Source organism: Rhinopithecus bieti, unplaced genomic scaffold (genome assembly GCF_001698545.2).
Source record: "Rhinopithecus bieti isolate Rb0 unplaced genomic scaffold, ASM169854v2 scaffold_36410, whole genome shotgun sequence".
Classification (NCBI taxonomy): Eukaryota; Metazoa; Chordata; class Mammalia; order Primates; family Cercopithecidae; genus Rhinopithecus; species Rhinopithecus bieti.
In genome coordinates, this window is record NW_016816076.1 from 1,785,376 (window position 1) to 1,802,650 (window position 17,275).

Genomic DNA, 17,275 nt, shown 5'->3' on the forward strand with positions numbered 1-17,275 from the left:
TGAAATCTCAAAGATTTTAAAACAGATTTGCCCTATGTGGGTCTGCTTCATTCATTTTGATGACATTTAGTGAGTCCTTTAATCATAAAACTTGTACTCTTCCATTGTAGAAACTTTCTTGAATTTTTTATATACTGTTCTCTTTTTTCCTATTCTTTTTTGGAAACTCCTCTTATTTCCTGTTTATTCTGTTTCTTCCTATTGTGTCTACTGAATTTTCCATTTATACTTTTATATCTCTATATTTTATATTTATACTTTATATTTACATGTTTTATATTTTTGCCTTCTTGATTGTCTTTTATAGAATACTATTTGTATTTCATAAATATGAGTAATTTATTTGTTTACCTCTCTGATTATATTAATGATATTTTCTTTTTTGTAGCTTCTTCTTCTTGCATAGTCTCTGTTTCCTGCAGATTGCTCTTTTTTCTTTGTTTATTTGGCAATCTCTCTTTCAGAATTGAGGCTTCATCAGATATCCAGGAATTTTTGGTTGTCTGCTCACATTTCAGCAGTGAATATCTGTGTAGAAGCTCTGCACTCGTGTTTTGGGATTTGTTGTTGCCTGTAAGCTTCACTGTAATGTCATCTGACTGGGCTTTTTTTTGAGAAAATTCTAAGGTCAATGTTTTCATCTCTCTTACTCTGATTGTGTTCTCCAAGGAAGCATCATCTGGCCTTCTGCCTGCTGACACTTGAAAGGCATAGACCTGGCTCCTGGACCAGTGTGGTAGAAGGCCAGGTCCTCCATGTTTAGCTTATAAGCTATCACTCACTACCCCTGTTTTCCTTGTGATACTCTCCCCCAGCCCAGAACGGGATCCGGTTCTCCTTATCCTGTTTTACCATGTCTGAAGATTGTATTTCTGTTTGGTGGATTAGAAGCTGTTGCATCCATGTGGATTTGGGGATGAAAGTGGAAGATTTAACTGCTTCACAAGCAATTTTTTTCTTCGTCCTGCTTTTCAACATTTTAAAAATGTTGAAGCCTGCTGCTATGGAAATTGAATTGTTTATTGGCTTTTCTCATTACTGATTTAGGATTCAGCTTCCATGGGATTACTATGGATAACAGGGTTATTTTCCACTCAACCTTTTACTTTCCAGCTTCCAAAATGATTTTGCTGTCATGTCTTCTCTTGATGTTTATATAATTTTGATTATATTTGAAAGTCTATTTGTTCTTGTGTTAATGAAGACTTAGAACAGTGGTAACAAATGGCCCTATTTAACCTGCCATCTTAATGGAAGACACAATATTTATCTGTTTACATTTAAAAAATAAAGAAATAAATATTTACTAATAATTAATGCCCACTTTTGACTTTGGTGCTTTTGTGGTCCCTATGTTGGTAGATGATGTAACTAAAAAGGGAACAGAAGACTGGAAGTTCCATAGTGCGCAGAGGAATTGAGACAGTGGGAACCTGTCCTTTTTGTCTGCATATTGAGTTCAAAGGTCCTCAGTTAAGTGAATAACAGATTATGTTATTTAATTAAACCAGCCTTCCTATAGTATTCTAATGGTTTAAAATGTCTGTAAGATTATTTCTGTAAAGAAATACTGAATGAAAGTACTAGATAAGTGAATAGCAAGAACATGTAGGAGAGGATCTTCCCCTTACAGCTGGTATGAACTCTTCATGAAGATCTGGTGAAAATATAATCATTAATAATCTGAAGAATTCAGAGGAGTTAGTAAAATTGAAGTTATCGATAAGACTCTTTGAAATAGAATTTATATCCACCATAGTTAATAAAGAACTATTACATATTGTGAATTTGGGTATGCTTATAAAGCAATAAACATTTATTGTGTCTGTGATGAATAAAGAAATGTTTAAAATGTAGCATTAAGGACATAAGTCCTCTTTATAAATAAACTCTATTTTTAGAAATGTTAAAAGTCATGATTAAATCCAGTATTTACTTACAAAATTTTATTGTCCTAAATGTTAACTATTTAGAAGCTTCCCTTGTACTTTCTTAGGAAAAAGCATGTGTGTGTGTGTGTGTTTGTGTGTGTGTGCCACTGAGAAAACCTTGCTCTTTCTAGTTGTAAAATGACTGAAACAAAATATAATAACATAGCATATTTGTCTATCCAGCAGCGTGACAAATCAAATTCCCTGCTAAATGAGATGCTATTTAAAATATTTAAAACAGTCTTTTAAAGTGCAACAATAATTTTAAAGCTGGATTTAAAATAAGATTTCAGTTTATCATGTTGCAAGGAAAGCTTGGTATAAAAGTAATTGCCCCAGGTCAAATGCATGTGGGGAATCATATAAGAAAACACATATAAAGTTGGTATCCTTTGCAGAAGTAGAAAGAAAATATCATGCTTACTTAAGGGAAAACAATATGCCCTAAAAATTCCTAACCATGAGCATTTTTCCTAAAGCATTAATTTATGTTACGTGTGTGTTAAAGAGAAATAGCAATATAATTGAAAACTCTTAGAAGCAGCTGCAACATAGGACTTAAAGAATTTCCATAGTAACTAAGAAAAATTTCACTGTTTAAAAGTACTGAACATGCAAGAAAATAATTAAACAAAGTGAGAACCAGCAATAAATAAATAAATAAAAACTAAGTCAAAGAAAGAGGCCCACAAGGACTTCAGAGCTGTTAGAACAGACACAAAATATAATTACATTTACATATGATTAGTAAAATTAGAAAAGGAATTGAAAATATGAAAAAGATTATAATAGTTATAGGCAAATCTTAAAACAAGACAAATAGAATTTACATAATTAAATAACAATTTAAATGCTCAGTAAATAGGTCAAAATAGACATAGCTAAAGAGAAAATTAATTAGCTGGAAGATAAGTCAGAAGTTACCATTCATAATAAAGTTCAGCAAAACACATAAAAGAAAAACAGATGTTAGCTAAGAAGCTTAGAAAACACAGTGAGAGCCGGGCGCGGTGGCTCACGCCTGTAATCCCAGCACTTTGGGAGGCCGAGGTGGGTGGATCACGAGGTCAGGAGATTGAGACCATCCTGGCTACACAGGTGAAACCCCGTCTCTACTAAAAATATAAAAAAAGTAGCCGGGCGTAGTGGCGGGCGCCTGTAGTCCCAGCTACTCGGGAGGCTGAGGCGGCAGAATGGAGTGAACCCAGGAGGCGGAGCTTGCAGTGAGCCGACACCGCGCCAGTGCACTCCAGCCTGGGTGACAGAGGAAGATTCCAAGAAAGAAAGAAAGAAAGAAAGAAAGAAAGAGAGAGAGAGAGAGAGAGAGAGAGAGAGAGAGAGAGAGAGAGAGAGAAGGAGGAAGGAAAGGAAGGAGGAAGGAAAGGAAGGAGGAAGGAAAGAAAGGAGGAAGGAAAGGAGGAAGGAAGGAAGGAAGGAAGGAAAGGAAAGGAAGAAAGAAAGAAAGAAAGAAAGAAAGAAAGAAAGAAAGAAAGAAAGAAAGAAAGAAAGAAAGAAAGAAAGAAAGAAAGAAGAAAGAGGGAGGGAGGGAGGGAGGGAGGGAGGAAGGAAGGAAGGAAGGACAGTGAGAAAGTGCAGCATGTTTAATTGGAGACTCAGAGGGAGAGAATACAGAGAACTAGGATGAGGCAATTGAATATTGAAAAATAACACCTGATAATTTGCAAGAATTGTTGGAAAAGATCAATGCACAGATTCAGGAGAAATATGCACTCAAGTATAGCAAAGTAAAATTCTATCACACACACACACACACACACACATACACACACATCACTAAAGCAACCAAAGAGAAAAGATTGCCTACAAAGGAATAATAATTTGACCGGTAGCTAGCTGACTTTCAAATAGAAAAAAAAGAAGGCCAAAATGCAGTAGAAATATATAAGTGTATTTCAATGTGCAAAATAAAAAATAATAACCTGCCTAGCACACTATAACTATAAAAACATGATTCAAGAATTATAGACATCTTTCTATCAAACAAAAACTGTGTATTTAACACCAAAATCACTCTGTGAAGTACATTCAAATAGTATATTCAGGAAGAAGGAACATGACCCCATAAAGGGGGTCTGAGAAGCAAAATACAATGGTGAACAAAGATATTAATAAATATGCATGTAACTCTACAGAGCACTGATTTTAAAACATAATACAATTATGTAATTTAATGGAGGAATAATAGACTAGAACTAAAAAATTGGAAAATAGTAGCATGTAAATAGAAAACGATGGTCTAAGTTAAAATATCCTAGGGTCTTTACACCGTTCAGGAGAAAAAAAATGGATTATCTTTAAATTTTTATATATTAAGTAGACATGATACTAATGACTAAATGATGTCCTTCAATATTCATATGTTGAAGCTCTAACAGTCAAAGTGACTCTGTTTGGAAAAGGGCCTTTACAGATGTAATTCAGTTTAAACAAAGAAGGGTGCCTAATCTGATAGGGCTGATGTCCTTATAAAAAGAGCAAAAGGGACCAGAAATATCTCTTTCTACTGCATGTGCACAGAGAAAACATCATGTGAGAGTACAATGAGAGGATGGTCTTGTACAAGCCAGAAAGAGAGGTCTCACTAGAAACCAACCCAGATGACACCTTGATCTTGTATTGTACTTGGCTTGCCTCCAAAACTGGGAGAAAATACAACAGATTTGTATTGTTTAAGACACAGTTCTGTAGTATTTTGCTATGGCAACCCTTGCTGCCTAATAATACAGTAAAATGATTAGGACAACTAAAACAGACACAAAGTGTAGAATAAACCACCCATACAAGTGTGTGTGTAGCATGGAATAAAAAAAGAAAATAACTGCATAGGAACGCAGGATGGAAAGATGGAAAGAATATTTGGAAAAAATAAAAAGCTGGCAGTAGAAATTATTCTAAATATACAATGTCACACATAATTTAAATGGATAAAACATGTCAGGTAGAGGTAAAATTTTTCAAACATGATAAAAGAGATGCACCTAAAACATAAGGACACAGAAATACTGAAAGTGAAAGCATAGAGGAAACGCCAGGTAAATACTAGCCTTACAAAAGCTGGTAGTGTCATGCCAGTAATTCCAGCACTTTGGGAGGTTGAGGTGGGCGAATCATGAGGTCAGGAGTTCGACACCAGCCTGGCCAACATAGTGAAACCCCATCTCTACTAAAAATACAAAAAATTAGCTGGGCGTAGTGGCGGGTGCCTGTAATCCCAGCTACTCGGTAGACTGAGGCAGGAGAATTGCTTGAACCCAGGAGGCGGAGGTTGCAGTGAGCTGAGATCGTGCCAGTGCACTCCAGCCTGCATGGCAGAGTGAGAGTCAGTCTCGGAAGGGAAGGGGAGGGGAGCGGAGGGGAGGGGAGGGAAGGGAAGGGAAGGGAAGGGAAGGGAAGCTGGTAGTCTTGTATTATCAGCAGACAAATAAACTAATAAACTCAAAGACCAAAAAATTAAGATAGATGAAGAGATGCACAAAATGATAAAATGTTAATCAATAACACACACAGAAACATTCTAAATGGGTTCACAATAACATAATCTAACAATACAGAGGAACCAAAACTGACAGACGTATCAGAAGAAATAGAATATCCACATGATAGAGGGAGAGTTTAACAAAACAGTCTCATCAATTACTGAATAAAAAGAGAAAAAACTTGGTCAGGGCACAGAGATTTGAGAAGCACAACTAGCAACTTGATCTTACAGAGTTTTGGGAAACATTGAACCTAATTAGTTGAAAATGTACAATTTATTTTAAGCACAGTGAAAAATATTTATTATAGCTGATCATGTGCTACTTCAAAAAGCTACTTCAACAAGTTTTGGAAAACTGTTAAATAGACCACAGTTTTGACCCCAGAAAATTGTTAGAAAATTTTAAAAGTAGTTAATCTAATTTATTTTAAATTTCAAAACACATTTCTAAGCATCTTTTGAGTAAAAAAAAGCTAGCATAATGGAAATCAGAAAACACAAAACAGAAAAATATGGAAAACAGCTAAAGTAATAGTAGCAAATTCATATCCTTAAATCCTTACTTTGGAAGAGAGGAAAATTCTAATAAGGTAAAGGTCAAATTTTAAAAATTAGCAAAAGAGCAAGAGCATAAATACACAAATAAAGTAGACAGAACAAAGTAATAAAGAAAGAAAACTATTAATAATAATGTGAAATATACATTAAATAGAGAAGGTGAAAAGAGTCAGAAGTTGGTTCTTTGACAAGACTTGTAAGACTAATAAAATAGACATAGTTTGCAAAGATTATTTGAAAAATGTTTTAAAAGCACAAGGAAAATGTTAGAAATAAAGACATATAACTATAAATACTGTAGAAATTAAATAGATATAAGAAAATATTATAAACAACCACACACCAGTAAATTTAACATGGAACACATAAATTTCTTTTTAAAAATGCAACTGTTTGACATTGAAATAGAAAATCTGAATACTCTCAAATCCAGGAGAGTAACAGAATAATTTTTAAGTACATATGCCTTCCACTTTCTCCTTTCCTTGAGCAGCTAGCTGGGGTACAGAATGGACGGAGGGAGATGGGGGACCCATCTTGACTTACAAGATTCCAGTGCTGGAAATGGCAGAGAAGAGATAGAAAGAGTCAGGGGCATGGTGACGAAGGAGTCACCATACCAGCCTATTTCTATCTTGTTGAAATTGTTGCTATTTTTGGTCTTCACTATGGTGACCAATCCATACCTTAACTAGTGCAGGTGATAAAACAAAAGAAAACAAGAGAATGATTAACACAAAATTTTGGACTATAGCTAACTCGACAAGGGAGTGGGGGTGACTGTGTAAGGAAAAGAGATAGAATCAGAGAAAGGCTCATGTAGATTTTAGAAATCATCGTGTTCTAGTTATTAAGCTGGGATGTGGTATACATCATCTTATTCATTTTATTATTCTTTAAAATGTTTAGTCATGTTTTATAAATACATATATGCATGAAATATTTCATAATCAAAATACAGAAAAATCAATTTGGAGACAAACATATTTCTTTTTGTAGAAAATACCACTAGAAGATGCATAGGAGAACACTGTTGAGTATTTCAAGAAACAAAATATAGTGTTCAAATAAGTTATGTAGTACGGGGGACTTATTGTAGAGTTAAAGTACAGATATTGCCAATATGACTGAGCAATGCTATTTGCTAGATAATATTTCAATAACATAAAATGTGAAGAACTAAGTTTTTGTATTTCATAAAATAAAGATATACGGGAGAAACAATATTGTCAAAAGTCAATAGTTTCTTTAATAGAAAAATGTTTTGTGAGAACACAACTAAGAATGGCCATCAATGGAGATAGCACTATGATTCTAATAAAGATTGAAATCTGGAGTGAGGTCACGTTCACAGATTGTTGCTGTGATTCCTAAAGGGTGTGTGATAATCTCCCTCCCTCTCCTTGCTTACCTCTTCTATAAACATTCTATATAAACCACTGCATGAATAAAAGGAGACACCTAAGTTGGGTCAGGTGAGGGTTGAGCAGGACTAATTACTGCCTTTGCCATGCAATTTCTCCCAGCTTAGGAAAATGGAAGAATAATGAAGGAGAGCCAATTTTTGTTTGTTATGTGATCTAAGCTAAAATACCTTTTTCATATCTGATCTATGAGCCAGATAGTCCAGAATTAACATCTCCTTATTTGGCAGAACTAATGCCCGTAGTTTCTAATATTATGAACCATGTTTATTACTGTACTTACAAGACTCCTTTGAATTTTTGGAGAACATTAAAAAGTGTTGTCTTGTACAACTGGATTTTCAACCATAAGGATTTTCACCCCAAACTAAACAATACCTAATTAAAAGCAAGATGCAATTTGTTCAAGGATACTTTTCTTTGAACTTTTCCCTTTGAGGAATTCCAAGTTAAATTAAACTAATGAAAATAATTATCTCAGATTTTCATTAAAAGTGTAATGATTTTCCAGTCTCTTTCATTTGTAGATGCCTGGAGGTTTAGAAATTGAGCTGATGTAAAACTCTGGGGTGTCTCTTTGAATGATACTAATGCTTGCAGGGGAGGGAAAGAACTAGGAACTTTATTCCTCCTTTGGTATCTACAAATGGATTTTTGGATTCCTAGAACTCATTTCTCATGGAAATTTTATGCGTGGTGGTTGGTTTACCAGTTACCCCAATGGACCCTGACAAATATATTCCCTCAGGTACTGTCAGTGTAATTTTAGGGTACTCCTTTCTTCTCCCAGTATCTTTTTTTCTCACAAATATTTCAGCTACTTTTAGGGGATACTGTGGGATTTATTGGCTTGGTAACTATTCACCACTTTATTTTGGGCAAATAGAGAGCTCAGTTAGTATTTGGGCCGTGACCTATCATGAGAAGAGAACTTCGTAAAAGTTAAGTCATGGGACAAATCTCTTTTTTAGATATGCAGCATAGGAATGTGACTTTTCGATACAAATACTTTAAAATAAGGTCCTGGACTACTAAATATCCATCATCTTCAACACTAACATCTAGTCTTTATCACCACCAGCAAAATTATCATCATTATTACCTGTATGAGAACTTTGCAATTCTATTAACAAGAATTTTAGAGCTGATAAATTTTAGTTACAAACCACTTTTTTGTCTTTCTACCCAAAATGAAAGCAATCTGATCCATAGTGTTGACTTTAAATGTTTATCAGTTTGTTTCTTTGCTTGGTGTAGTTTATTTTTTTTAAAGCAGCCAAAAATTTAATTTAATGGTTATGTTGTCCATAGTAACTTCTCTGAATTTTCCCTGATGGTTAACTAGACACTGGACACTTAGTGTAGTTTATATACAACATGAGTTATTTTACTCTAATTGTAATCATTTGATAAAAATATTAATGAATTTATATATTTAATAAGCAAATATTTACTATTTACTCCAGAGCAGTCACTATTCAAGATATTTGTGATATGTACTAGACGGACAAAAATCTCTGCCCCGTGAACCTTGCATTTTAGTGGAGAAAGAAGACAATGAACAAAATAAATAAAAATTAAGCAAATTACATATTCTGTAGGAAGGTGATATATGCTTTGGATAAAGTAGGGTAGAGTCATGAGGATTAGGAGGAAGGATATGGGATATGGTGGCTGCAATGAAATAGGGAGGTTAGGGTAGGTCTTTTTGAAAAGTTGACATTGAGCAAATGTTAAATGTATATTTCTTAACTAATATTACTGCCATTGATAAGTACACAATTTATTTGGGGGCATTATTTTTTTTTCTACTTATTAAGAGCTTTCTACTTACTACACACTAAATTTTATATGGATCAATGTATGTTATTGCCTTTGGGGGGAAATATTATAGTTCTAAAATTGAAGTAAGCTTATTGATCAGCTTAGATTAATTTAATTGTATTAGTAAAGAGATTTTAATTAAAATTTTAAAATCTTTAGTTTTGTACTAAATAAATGGAGCTTCAAATGAATAAAATTGTAGTAATTTCATTAGAAATAAATTTTATTTATTTTATTGCAGGAACATAGCAAAATTATGCAGATTACAAAAAAAAACCAAGCCTTTTATTTTCTTTCTCTTCCCTTTTTTCACTTTATTTTAAGTTTGGGGGATACATGTGCAAGTATGTTATATAGGTAAACTCATGTCATGAGTGTTAGGCAGTGTTAAGAGGGAAATTCATAACACTAAATGCCTACGTCAAAAAGTTAGAAAGACCTCCAGTTAACAACCTAACATCACAACTGAAAAAATTAGAGAAGGAAGAACAAATCAATCCCAAAGCCCGCAAAAGACAAGAAATAATCAAAATCAGAGCTGAACTGAAGGAAATTTATCTTCTCTGAAATTTAATTTATACCACTCTCCCCAAAAAGGGAGTAATATTTGTATTTTTTTTGACTTGTAGGTCAAATTCAAAGTCAAACCTCACAGGATTTATTTTAATTCAATAGAATATCCCACCTACTTCAAGAAGAAAGCATAAGATCAATAGATTATGAGTATAAATATTTTTCCATTTTATGGCTAGATGAAGTAGATATACATTCTTCCATATAATCAGTGTTAAATTATATAAGGTAAATCTATCAAAGAAGAGCTACAGTTTATTATAATTGCCACACAAACTATATATACATTTATTCCTGAAAATATACCTATAATTGTTAAAAATCAAAACATATCGTAAATGTACAATATATAAAATAATGCTCTCATGCACATCTTATAAAGAATACTTTAGTGCAGCAATAAACTATTCCTGTTTTTATATAAAGCTAAATTTTTGTGCATTGCATTCCAGAAAGACCTTAGAATCAACATTCGAAAGCCTTGCTTTCCTCTCCTAAACTCAGATATTAATCTTTATTGCCAAAAATGCATCTCCGTTATCTTACTTTTCTCCATTGAAAGGTTATTCCTACCTCTGAGTTCTGCATTCTAATCAATGGCATCACAATCTATCACTCCCTAGTTTAGAGCAGTGGAGGCATCTCCTACATTTTTCTCCTTCATCCCCAATGTCTAATTAATAAAAAAGCTCAGTTGCTCAGTTAATCAAAAAGCTCACCACTGACTTTCAGGTTGTCCCAAGGCCAGAACATACCATGTTTCCCCGCAGCTTTAAGGTTTTGTGTTTTCCATAAAATCAACTCTAAACTCCTTTGTATTTGATGAAGAGATATTTATAACCTGCGCAAAGCCATACCATAATTTTATTCCCCACAACGGCTCATCTCTAGCATCTGCATTGTAGAGGTTTCCTGAAAAAAACCCATTCTTTACTTAGTTGGGTCTTTGAATTAGTTGTACTCTCTGATTAGAAAGCATCTTCTTTTTACTCTTTTACTTTCACTCATTCATTAATTGATAAAGATAACTACCTCCTTTGTGTCAGGCAATGGGAATGTGCCAGTTTAAAGTGCTGACAAGGTAGACAAGTTCCTGCATTCATAAGTTCGCACTCTTCTGCTTGCACACGCTCTCATCTTTCCAGACACAGATGTCTTCACATTATACTTCCTATCTGCGATACTCCCAGATGGAACTGGTTGCTCCTGTCTAGAAGTGTTGGCTTCTGTGTATGCCTTGGTTGTGGTATTTATGTCAGATTTATTTATTTATTTATTTATTTATTTATTTATTTATTTTTGAGGCGGAGTCTCGCTCTGTCGCCCAGGCTGGAGTGCAGTGGCTTGATCTCAGCTCACTGCAAGCTCCGCCTCCCGGGTTTACGCCATTCTCTTGCCTCAGCCTCCCGAGTAGCTGGGACTACAGGCGCCCACTACCTCGCCCGGTTAGTTTTGTTTTGTATTTTTTAGTAGAGATGGGGTTTCACCGTGTTAGCCAGGATGGTCTCGATCTCCTGACCTCGTGATCCACCCGTCTCGACCTCCCAAAGTGCTGGGATTACAGGCTTGAGCCACTGCGCCCGGCCCAGATTTATTTTTATAAGTCCATCTTCTCCACTAGATTCTGAGCTGCTTACAATAAGGAGCTTACAATGCCTGGAACAGTATCTGGATAGCAAATCAATTTGAAGGGTTTTGACTTTAGGCCTTATGATAGAAAATTAGGTTTCCAAAGATGACCACAAGAAAGTTACTGAGTGCATGTATATTCTTTCTGTTTAGGTGTGCCAATTTTCACAATAGTTTTTAAAGCCCATTTCTAATTATTATTCTATGGCATACTGTTAATTTTTCATGTTTTAAAGGAATTACTTCTATCTCTAAAGATAGTATCTTCGTAAATATATACGCAATTCCCATCTTAAAAAACCCATAATATATTTTGTAGCTAATGGCTTAAAATGTATCTTTGTATTCATTTTCTCTTTACATAGAAATTGCTCTTTCTTAGGGGATTTCTGTAATTAACAAGAGGGTTTTCTTTTTCCTGTTGAGCTACATGTTAATGCATTCCATGGCCAGAATGAAGAAATATATGTCCCACTTTCCTATTCCTAATGCCGTAGTTACTATAGGACTATTTCTATGCAGGATTTATTTTTCAGATCTTGAGGTATATTGCTCCCAGTGCAATCTAATATAGTATTTTTATATTGATTTATTCTGGGGAAATGAATTCTATGGGATAGTTTACAAAGATCTCCTTCCCTCTTTTAATATCTAGAATGGCTACAACTCCTCCACCTGTGTGTGACAGAAGCAATTCATGAATTCTGCACTGAATTTTTTAGTGTCAATGGAAGCACTAAAGATAACGACTTGTAATTACATGAATAGGAGTTGCTCCAAGTTCATAACCTGGAAGAAATGATGACGATACTCCTAATGAAAATCAGGGTATTAGGCCAGCAAGATTTCAATAAGAAAAAGATTTAAAAAAGCCCTACCTATCGGGTACTATGCTTATTACCTGGGTGAGGAAATAATCGATATCTCAACCCCCCAAAACACACAATTCACCTATACAACAAACCTGCACATGTACCCCTGTAACTAAAATAAAAGTTAAAAAAAAAAAAAAAGAAAATGAAGCAATATTCTGAGACTGGAATTATATTTCTTTAAACTACCTTGGCTAACTGCCATTATCCTGATTCTGATAAAAAGAGAAAATAATGATACTGATTTTCAGAGCCTAAAATGGTTCCTATCCGGATGTTGATTTCTGTCTGTTCATGAAAGCTTATCAGACCATTACACCATGCTACTACTTAGTCAAGCAAAATAATTTATAGAGAAGGAAGCACGTGACAGGTTTTAAAATGCATATGTATCTAACTACAGCTCTAACATAATTTTGTATATATTTACTTAGAAAGAATCAAATTTATGTACCTTTTCCAACTCCACCTTGCTTGAAATTTTCCCTGTATCATTATTGCATCTGAAAAATAAATTGATCCAGTTATAATTTTATTAAAATATAATTTGGAAAAATCCTAATCAAAATGTCAACATTTCTTACCCTGGAACTGGTTTTGTTTTCTCTTTCCTCTCATTTGTTTCATGTCCATTAACACTTTCTGCAAACCATTAAATAAAAGAAAAACAATGTAAATAAGGGGTTATCATTGGGTTTGCCTGTATGTGGATGCAAAGATGGAAGCATTAGTAGAAATTGAAAATAAAAAATTCGCTGTGTACTAACATCACATTCATCTTAAAGTTTTTATAAATACAAATATCCTCTCAACACTTTTTCACTGCATCAGTTTGTCAGAGCCAGAAATAATCACAGTGAAATTTGATGCTGTATCCAAACAGAATGTAAGAATTAAAGATTCCTGGTATTATGCAGGAAAGCCATTTCAGGACAGGAAACAGTAACCTGGAGGTCTACTGATAAAGACATGAGAGAGTGTTCCATCAGTCTGGCTGAGGGATAGAAAAGGCATTCTTCTTTTTGCAAGCAAATAGAAATGTAACAATTTAGGTAAAATATTTATAGAAAACTATTTTTGTAGATACTGAGAACTATAGAGGGAGGAAGTTAAATTCACATCATGCATGTATGGACAGTTAATTCAAAATACAACTTAGAATTCTTGAGTTTATGTCTATTGCTCTAATGACTAGACCCCAGACTGGCCATATCAACATGCGATACCATCAATTTCTAGTCCATGGTTGGTAGATCCGTTGAAGTAAGTCATCTGAGTGGTCTCGACCTCTGCTTCGGCATTGATGATCTGCTGTGCTACAGCCTCCGCAATGGGCATCACCATGGCCGCAGTCGAGGTGTTGCTGAGCCACATAGACAAAAAGGCAGTGCTGCTCATGAACCCCAGCGTCAGCCTGAAACAAGAGAGCCGTTAGTGTGGATCTGTGCTCTTAGCTTAACTAGCACCGTATTATTTAACCGGAAGATGTTTAAGATGTGGTTTGTGAGTTGGGAAATTAAATCTTTCAAAACATGGAAGGTTAAGATTCTGCCCAGATGATGAACTTGGAGTACAGTGACAGCCAGGTAGAAATCAAAGCTGCACATGGAAAAGTGGAGTTCTTAAGAGATTTGTCTCCCAGGGAACCATGCAAATCTTCTCTTCAGAAACAGAAAAATGATTAAACCTAAACAAACTGCAAGTTGGTTATATGACATAACAGCTTACAATATTACACCAATATCTGAATGCTCTTCAGAGCTGACCACTTATCTTCAAATGCTAGTAAGATGAAAATGCAATCAACTTTTGCATGTAAGGTCGTTTATTTTTTCTTTTATCTTTTAGCCATAACTCTTGTTTGTTCATAGGGGTGTCAGGGAGGTATAAGGACGAAGAAAGATTAATATTTATAAAGCCTCTTTTTACTTGTTCACTATACTGGTTTAATATAAGGTGGGTGGAGAAAATAGTTAAAGTCATTTGCTAAAATGAAGTTTCTGAATTTTCTGTACATTCTATAATATATGCTCTCCTGAATCTGATATCCTTTCCTATTGTCAAGATCTGGGCACATACATTGTCTTCTTTTATAAAAAGAGTAGTTATTCTCCTTAAAATAATATACCTAAGACTACAAAATTTTAAGCCATATCTATAAACTTTCAAAGTCACACTTGGGGAAAAAACTCTCTCTTTTGAGTAGGCGGGCCTAGAAAATCATTCGGAAGCACACCTTTCTATATAGAGCAATTTGTGAAATAATCTGACACCCTTTTAAAACAGATGTACAAGAACAATGCCACACTGTAAGTTTCAGACTCAGATAAGGTGAACATTTGCAATGCATACAACAAAATAAAAGAAAATGTATTAGGAATCTGCTTACACAAGAAATGGTTCTTGTAAAAAAAAGAAAATTAAGAACTTTTAACTTCTTAAGGCATTATCAAGACAAGAAATCTTCATATAAAAAATACTGGGATCAGCTAAAGCTTCTGGATGGTGAAAATGCCTTAAATTGAAAAGCCGCTTAGTGACATAATGGTCAGAACTTCTGCCCCACTTTGAAGTGCATTACACATCATCCCCTGGAACAGTGAGCAGAACGTCAGGAAAAAGAGATACATTTCTATAGCACCCTAAAAGGCATGGAGCCCTATTTCATTATAAGAGTGAGATGATGTCGTTTTGTTTTTGTTTTTGTTTGTTTGTTTGTTTTGAGACAGAGTCTTGCTCTGTTGCCCAGGCTGGAGTGCAATGGTGCAATCTTGGCTCACTGCAACCTCTGCCTCCCAGGTAAAAGCAATTCTCCTGCCTCAGCTTCCCCAGTAGCTGGGATTACAGGTGCCTGCCGCCACACCTGGCTAATTTCTGTATTTTTAGTAGAGACCGGGTTTCACCATGCTAACCAGGCTGAACTTGAACTCCCCACCTCAGGCGATCCGCCCACCTCTGCCTCCCAAAGTGCTGGGATTACAGGCATGAGCACCGCACCCAGCCAACATGATGTCTTAAACACATATGTGTTATACAGTTTTTAAGTCAAAAAAAATTGAAAATTTGTCTCATCTGAGTCATTGATTTTTTTTGTATTTAGCAAAACAATTTGCACCATAAATGAAAACACAGATGTGGCTATGCCCTAGAATGAATTATGCAATATAAGTCAATACAATATTCTGATTTTCAAAGAAAGATGAGAAGGGAAGAAACACCTAAGGCTTTAATGCAAAATGCCACTATGCAAATGATTATGACAACGAGAATTTTCTTTAGCTTACATTCATGTTCTTAGCAAGAGGTGAAATAAAACCAAAATAGTCAATTAATTTTATCAGTCAAATGAGTGATTTCATATTCTATAGATGAAATGTCTTAATTGATTGTTTCACTTTGCAACAGTTGGTTTAAAAAGAAAAATATTCATCTTGGAATTTTTCTTCACACATTTGTATTTTGTCAGTAATGTCTTTGTCTTTGGTTTGTAACATCCTCCCTGATGATAAAGGATGCTCTTGAACTAGTTCTGAATATGTAATCAGCCAAATAAACGAGATAGGAGGAAAATCTACTCTGAAGTCTATCAATCTTATCTGTTGAGGTTCAAAGCTTCTCTCAGCTTTGACTTCTATGATGCATAAAAGGTGAGAAAGTTGTGTGCACGTATTCCAACCACCCTGTAATTAGAACTGCAGTGAAAGTTGTTTCTTTCCCTCCTACAACTCGAGTACACTTTATATCACTTTCATATTTGCAGAGGAAAAAAAATGTCGTAAGTCTGACTGTGATACAAAGAATTTCCTGGGCGTGAATTACTTATTTGGTTATTTGCTATGCACAAAAATGGTTTGTTCATCAGGTAAACTGGAAGCGGTAAGTGCAGTACTTACCATGCAGGATTTACACCAACTATCATCACCATTTTCAGAGCAATTCTCTTGTGCAAATTCCATTTTTCTATGGATGTTGCTAAACAGATAACTCCAATTAGCAGTAGGTGAAAATCCTTGAAATAGGCAGATGCCACCTGAAATAACAGTTAAACCCATGATTATTTACTTTGGTGGGGAAAAATAACATTGCACAAGAAAGACATTATTATGCTGCTGTTAACTTTGACCTTCAACCGCATAATCTTTCTATTTTGTTGAGAAAAATGTAGACGTGTTTGAATACAAATTTAGACATATTCTATATTCTTACTCAGAAATGGTGTTAAGGAAAAGTGCACAGAAAAAAGAGTACTCAGGGTTATTAAATAGCTGAGTAACATCAGGTAAGTGCCTTCTATGAGTCACATCAAGCAAGTGCTTTTCTATTGGGGCTAATTTGTTTATGTATCTATAGTGGAATGGCAATGACTATGATTTGGGAAAGTTTTCAGTCAAACTCCAATTTGCTACTGTCTTCATCATGACCCATTATGCTGTAACTGCAGTCATGCCTTTATATATTGAATTATTTTACTTTTGAAATTACTTTTTATAAGGCCAGGCATGGTGGCTGACACCTGTAATCCCAGCACTTTGGGAGGCCGAAGCAGGTGGATCACTTGACATCAGGAGTTCGAGGCCAGCCTGGGCAACATGGTGAAACCCTATCTTTACTAAAAATACAAAATATTAGCCAGACATGATGGTGCATGCCTGCAATCCCAGCTACTTTGGAGACTGAGACAGAAGAATTGCTTGAACCCAGGAGGGAGAGGTGCAATGAGCCAACATCGTGCCATTGCACTCTAGCCTGGGTGATGGAGTGAGACTTCATCTCAAAAAAAAAAAAAAAAAAAAAATATTCAACAAATACCCTCAAATGAAACTCAACATTTTAAGCCATTTTCAGTCAACACCATTCAGAGATTAGTAAAGAACCTAGAACTTTAAGCAATCATTTGCAGCAGTACTTCTTAAAGAATACTCTGAAATACGTTAGGTACATAATCTTTTTTTTTTTTTTTTTTTT

The 17,275-nt window shown here is 34.9% G+C and overlaps 1 protein-coding gene across 2 annotated transcripts in view; it reads right to left on the bottom strand.

Moving 5' to 3' along the window:
• Positions 1-17,275, bottom strand: part of SLC13A1 (solute carrier family 13 member 1) — a 91,038-nt gene that overhangs the window by 46,951 nt on the left and 26,812 nt on the right. For both annotated transcript variants that reach the window (XM_017854310.1, XM_017854311.1), the window contains exons 3-6: positions 16,204-16,340; positions 13,537-13,724; positions 12,895-12,952; positions 12,765-12,813 (exon numbers count right to left, since the gene is read on the bottom strand). In XM_017854310.1, coding sequence (XP_017709799.1) covers positions 12,765-12,813; positions 12,895-12,952; positions 13,537-13,724; positions 16,204-16,340 — 432 coding nt within the window. The remainder of the gene's footprint in view (positions 1-12,764; positions 12,814-12,894; positions 12,953-13,536; positions 13,725-16,203; positions 16,341-17,275) is intronic.